The sequence below is a fragment of the Mus caroli genome, unplaced genomic scaffold, assembly GCF_978045245.1.
Source record: "Mus caroli unplaced genomic scaffold, Mus_caroli_1 scaffold_1, whole genome shotgun sequence".
NCBI classification, from domain to species: Eukaryota; Metazoa; Chordata; class Mammalia; order Rodentia; family Muridae; genus Mus; species Mus caroli.
In genome coordinates, this window is record NW_028227256.1 from 71,975,998 (window position 1) to 71,982,261 (window position 6,264).

The 6,264-nt window shown below is 56.0% G+C and overlaps 1 protein-coding gene across 1 annotated transcript; it reads left to right on the forward strand.

Annotated features, from left to right (window-relative positions):
- The first annotated feature begins 4,502 nt into the window (after positions 1-4,502).
- Cdk5r2 (cyclin dependent kinase 5 regulatory subunit 2) lies at positions 4,503-6,059 on the forward strand. The gene has a single exon (XM_021173873.3). The coding sequence runs from the start codon at positions 4,681-4,683 to the stop codon at positions 5,788-5,790; it is 1,110 nt and encodes a 369-aa protein (XP_021029532.1). The 5' UTR covers positions 4,503-4,680; the 3' UTR covers positions 5,791-6,059.
- The last annotated feature ends 205 nt before the right edge of the window (positions 6,060-6,264 follow it).

The window sequence follows — 6,264 nt, forward strand, 5'->3', positions numbered from 1 at the left end:
CTGCATCTGTACTGCTATCCTGGGAACACTGGGGAGATTGAGTGGGGGGATGCTTGGGGTGCAAGGCAAAGGAGAGGAGGCTAAGAATGGGCTTGGTTGGAGCCAGGAGGTGAACTAAGAAAGAACTCCTTCAAAGGTTCCCTGAGGACTAAGAAGTCAAAGGAACATCAAGACGGAAACCAGGCAGCTGGGGTTAGCAATGGGGGTGAGGATGAGAGAGGCCAGTGTGGTTAATGAGGAGGATGCAGCTCCCTCTTCCACCATGATAGGACCAGAGTTCACAGCAGGGCAAAGGACCTTCCCACTTACCTGTACCCCTTTCTGTTCCTCCTTCTGCATCCTCCACTAGCTCAGCATTGGTCCCTTCTCTACCCCAGAGCATCACATTCCTTTTCTATGTTCCCAATTCTCTTCCCTCTTCTAAAAAATCTACGTGTGAATTCTTTAATCAAGCCTTCCTAGTGCAGAGCCTTCTATCAAGGAAAGAGGTAAAAATGGGGAGTCCTCCCTGGCAGCTAGCACACCGCCTCTGTCAGTTTCACTTCTTTCCCATACATATCCCACCTTACTCTTCTTTGTCATCTACTCCCCTCTATCACCTCCTTGTGCCTTACAAACTCAGGTCTCCTGAGGTAAGTCCTTAAGACAGGGAGGAGGGAGGGAGGGAGGAAGGAGGAGGTGGGAGGGAGGAAGTGCTGGGCTGGGTGTACCTTCTGTTTGTACACACCCCAGAACCAGAGAGCCTGGAATGGAACTGTTGGGGGGAAGGCAGGCAGCAGGCTCGCTCAGGTGCCTCGGCTGCACCCCAATCCTGGCTGTTTTAAGAACCTATGCTGCCATTAGCCTCTATATAGGGGACCCTCAAAGACATGTGGGTATAACCAATATGGTCTGAGAACTCCAGGTTTGATGTTTACTGGGGAGACCCTGGACCTCAGCCTGCTTGGGCCTCCTCTCTTGTGTTTCCCTCCCTTCTTCCTCTAGAGCTGCAAGGGACGGAGAAATCATTTGCATTGCTAAAAGCCTGAGCTCCACTTCCCTTGTCTCCCTGACTGAACTGCAGAAGTGCCCGGCCTCCCATGGATGCTGTGCACACAAAGACTGAGCCCAGCAGACAGAAACAGATTAGAGGGGGAGGCAGACAGGGCTGGAGCTAGAGAGAGAAACAGATTCAGAGGGCAGATTTGATTCTGAATCAGAGCTGTGGAATCAGAAGAGGCTTTAGCAACTCATTCTATCTTATTCTCCTAATAGCCATTTTTATCTGATAATAAAAGTAAGACACGTTAAATCCCCGAGTTTTATCATGAGGAAACAGAGGCTCAGAGAGACAAAATGACTTCCCCAAGGTCATATAACTGGCAAGCCCTGGCCTACACCTCCTCACTCCTGTCAGAGAGGGAGAAGGGAAGGGTGGTTAAAGGGATGAAGTTTGCATTGCATGACTTGGAGACATTCCTAGCTTAGCTGCCTAGGGAGGTGAGTGAAGGGCCGTGATTGGTGGGACCTTCACCAGTAAGTTCTGCACTGGGCCTTGTATCTCTCAGTATGGACCTACTGCCTTAGCCTTGAAGATGGTGGGTTGTTCTAGATAACCTGGGGGGGGGGGTCATAGACAGCCAGGGAGTCTGCTCTCAGTACTGTTCCAAAGGCCAATACAGGAAATGGTCAGCTGAGAAACATCCAGAAGCCAACATAATTAATGAATCATATGTTACAAATGTTCCAAGAAAGTCATCAACCTTCTATAAAGTCTACCTCCTTCCATGAAGTCTTCCTGGCCCCACTACCTTTATTCCCCTGGACCTCTACCTTGTAGTATATAATGCATTTCTCTCTCCTTACTGCCTCTGGCTTCTCCTTCCAATAAGTTCAGGAAAGTTTCCTGGAGAAGATGGGATTCCAAGAGTTTGATAGAAGTCAAGATGGTACTCTGAGAGTTGTGGCTTTAGAGTTCAGGTTCAGAGACCCAAGAGAATAATCAGAGCAGGAGAGAGGAGTGTGACGGTAAGCAAGCCAGAAAGAGAGTCTCAGATAAGGTAACTGAAGAGTAAAGAGGAGATCTGAAACAAACAGAGGCACCTGGTCTGGGGACCCTGAAACAGGAAAAAATTCTTGATTCTGACAAACAGGATAACAGAAGACCATGGTACCTGGAGTAGGGGTATCAACATGGTGATACCTGTGAACATGCAGAGATCCTGTCCTAAATGGTACCAGCAATAGTCCTTACGTCAATGAGAGACTCCTGGGAGCGAGGAGGACCCACGTGCCATTCAGATCCACGTGCCAAGTTTCTGCCAGCACAGCTCAGTCTCTGTGGGGCCTGTCCTTAACCACCAGTGAGCCAGTGATTCTTTCTGTGTCAAATAAAGGCTGACTCAGAAAGCCTTGTGGAGTTGGTTATAGGAGCTGCAAAGGGAATTTTCCCATGGTTATGGAGAGAAGGAGAGGTTGAACAGAACAACTAAGTCCACAAAAGAATAAAGATCAGAGTCAAGGGCACAAGTGAGACCCTGCCGAGAAAGAGTGCATTGGGACTGCTGAGGTGGCTCAGTGGGTAGTCACTTGCAGCCTAGCCTAAGGACCTGAGTTTAGTCTCCGTAATCTCTGTGGCAGGAGGAGAGAACTGACTCCCCAGACATGCTGGGACAAGCACATGCATCTCTCCTAGTATAAACAAACAAGCAAACAAACAACTTTCTAACTATATGTGACCATGGTTGCCACGAAGGGAGAAGATCTGAGGAAGCCAGACCTCAGCTCCCGGGAAAGGGTGTGTGAGCTGTGATTGTGAGACTGCAGAGAAAAGCTGGAGCCTCTGTTGCTGTGAGCTGAAACCCAAGGGGATTCTGGAACAGAATGTGCAGAGTGAAACACAGACAGAGAGAGCAATGTGGGCGCACACTGATTCTGACAGCAGTGCATCTTTGGTGCTGTGCTGGGTCTGGCGGAAATGGAGGCAGGCCTGGTGGTGCCTATAATCCCAGGATCTGGGAGGCTGAGGAAGGATGGAAGCCAGCTTGAGTGTGACACCACACACACACACACACACACACACACACACACACACACACACAGAGAGAGAGAGAGAGAGAGAGAGAGAGACAGAGAGAGAGACAGAGAGAGACAGAGAGAGACAGAGAGAGACAGAGAGAGACAGAGAGAGAGACAGACAGACAGACAGACAGACAGACAGACAGACAGAGAGACAGAGACTGAGATCCAAGAACAATTCTAAGAATTGTTACAGAATGGATAGGTACCTCTCTGTCCACCAAACCAAACCCCCATGCCAATGCCCAAGGTTCACCAAGACTCCTGGCAGGGAAGCCACAGACAGCAGACTGGAGGGTCCTACAAGACACACTGAAGTGGCCCAGGACAAGCAGTTCTCACAACCTGCCGATAAGGCTCAAAGTCTGGGACCAATGCCTATGTGGTCCGTAGTAGGAATGGAGGGGTCCAGAGAAACCGGCTGCTCCCAGTATAACAGCTGGCAGCTGGAGTGGGAACAGCTAGAGTCTGAGCACAAGGAAGCTGTCTACTGGTTAAACTCCATCTCAACTAGGACCCGGATCTTGACTGGAAGTTGAGCCAACCTATTTCCACACAGTAGACCCCAGATTGGGGCCTTCAACTAAACCAATTTCCAGAGTTCTCCGGAGTCCAACCATCCATCACGTATGCAAGGGTGAGATGAATGTGTTGTTGGGACAACCAATCAAAAAGGAGCTGTCCAAGGAGCTGTCCAGGGGTCAGAGTCAGAAGCAGGGAATCACGTACAGAGGCATTAGGTTGTCTTTAGACTTCCTCCTGTTCCTGCTCCGTGAGGCAAAGACACACACCCCTCCCTCTGCCAAGGAGAAAGGGTGCATTTGCTCGGTTGCTCAGAGTCTCACACACTAGCATTCTCTCACAGAACAGGAATGAGCTTGCAGCAGTCTCCTCCACCCCACCCCACCCCCGTCCCCAAGGTGGGGGGGGGGGGCGATGAAAAGGATAGCAAGCGGACATCCAGATGGGCGAAGCCAGAAGGTGCAACTGGGGTGTCTCGATGAGGCCACTAGCTGCCTTATTGCCCACTAAACAAACTCAAAGGTGAGCGAATGATAGGCTGTTCCCATGGCTTCTATACTGCGGCTTGGACCCAGTGTATCACAGTGTATCAAAACATTCAGACCCACGGTCTTGGGATCTGGAGGAAGAGATGGGAAGGACCATTTTCACCTCACTTCAACCCCCTCCTCAGCCAGAAAGAGACCTCAGAATCACACACACACCCTCTCTCCTTTTCCTCCTTTCCCCCCTTTCCCCCTTTGGGAAAAGGTAAGGGACTGAAGACTCCAGGCGGTGGGTAAGGCGGTACAGTAGATTAGTGTGCAACATCCTATTGGTTAGAAGAGCTGCCGATCAAAGGAAACTAGAGTCAGGATTGGCTGCGTGAGGCGGGGCGCGGCGTGGCGAAAGAAGGGGCCCAAGGGGTGGGGCTGACGCTGCAGCTGGCGCAGCTTCGGCTCAGAGCAGCCGCCGCGGCGCAGCAGAGCGGCTCCATCCCCCGCCCGTCCGCGCGCCCGGGCCGGGGCTAGGCCCCCCACCGCCGGGTCCCCCGGGGCTGCAGCAGCAGCGGCGCCGCCCGCGGTTCCCGCTGGGGCCCGGGCGCCGGCCCCGCTCTGCAGGATGGGCACGGTGCTGTCGCTTTCCCCTGCTTCCTCGGCCAAGGGCCGGAGGCCGGGAGGGCTGCCGGAGGAGAAAAAGAAGGCGCCGCCCGCGGGGGACGAGGCGCTGGGGGGCTACGGCGCGCCGCCGGCGGGCAAGGGCGGCAAAGGCGAGAGCCGGCTCAAACGGCCGTCCGTGCTCATCTCGGCGCTCACCTGGAAGCGCCTAGTGGCAGCCTCGGCCAAGAAGAAGAAAGGCAGCAAAAAGGTGACGCCCAAGCCAGCGTCCACCGGTCCCGACCCTCTGGTCCAGCAACGCAACCGCGAGAACCTTCTCCGCAAGGGCCGCGACGGCCCCGACGGTGGCGGAACAGCCAAGCCCCTGGCCGTGCCGGTGCCCACAGTGCCCACGACCGCTGCCACCTGCGAGCCCCCGTCGGGGGGCAGTGCGGCCGCCCCTCCACCAGGCTCAGGCGGGGGAAAGCCGCCGCCGCCGCCACCCCCTGCCCCGCAGGCGGCACCGCCGGCGCCCGGAGGCTCGCCGCGGCGGGTCATCGTGCAGGCGTCTACCGGCGAGCTGCTCCGCTGCCTCGGCGACTTCGTGTGCCGACGCTGCTACCGCCTCAAGGAGCTGAGCCCCGGCGAGCTGGTGGGCTGGTTCCGCGGCGTGGACCGCTCGCTGCTGCTGCAGGGCTGGCAAGACCAGGCCTTCATTACCCCCGCCAACCTGGTGTTCGTGTACCTGCTGTGCCGGGAGTCGCTTCGCGGGGACGAGCTGGCGTCGGCCGCGGAACTGCAGGCCGCCTTCCTCACCTGCCTCTACCTCGCCTACTCCTACATGGGCAACGAGATCTCCTACCCGCTCAAGCCCTTCCTCGTGGAGCCCGACAAGGAGCGCTTCTGGCAGCGCTGCCTGCGCCTCATCCAGCGGCTCAGCCCGCAGATGCTGCGGCTCAACGCCGACCCCCACTTCTTCACGCAAGTCTTTCAAGACCTCAAGAACGAGGGCGAGGCCGCGGCGAGCACCGGGGGTCCACCAAGCGGAAGCAGCGCGTCCACCACCTCCTCCTCGAGCGCCAGGGACAGCTGCGCTACCGGAGCCAAGCACTGGACTATGAACTTGGACCGCTAGGGATTCCCAGGGGCCGCGCCCGTCCCCCGCCCCAGCCCCTCACACACACCCGGAACCCCCGGGACCATCAAGCCACCGTCGCTATTACCGCTGCTCTACGCCCAGGCTGGGCCGAGGAGGAGCCGACCCTGCCCCACAGGGGAAGGTGGAGGCTAGGACGCCAGAGGCCGCGGTGTCTGGATTTACTGGGCGTGGGGTGGGCGTGGGGGATGATCGCGGGAAGTGCACCCCCAACTTCGTTCACCCTTTCCGTCTGTCTGCGCCTCCATCTTTCCATTTCTGCCCTGGTCTCCCTCTTTCCTGCTGTGGGCATCTCAAAGTCCACCACCCTGGGTTTTGTCCAGTCCCTCACCTTTCTGTGTCTTCGTCTTACCTCCTGTCTGCAGCCCCCGTCCCCTCCTGTCCATTGGCATTCCCTGGGCTTTACCCTTTTCTACCTTACCCCGAGCCTGATGGTACCCCACTGCGGTCCCC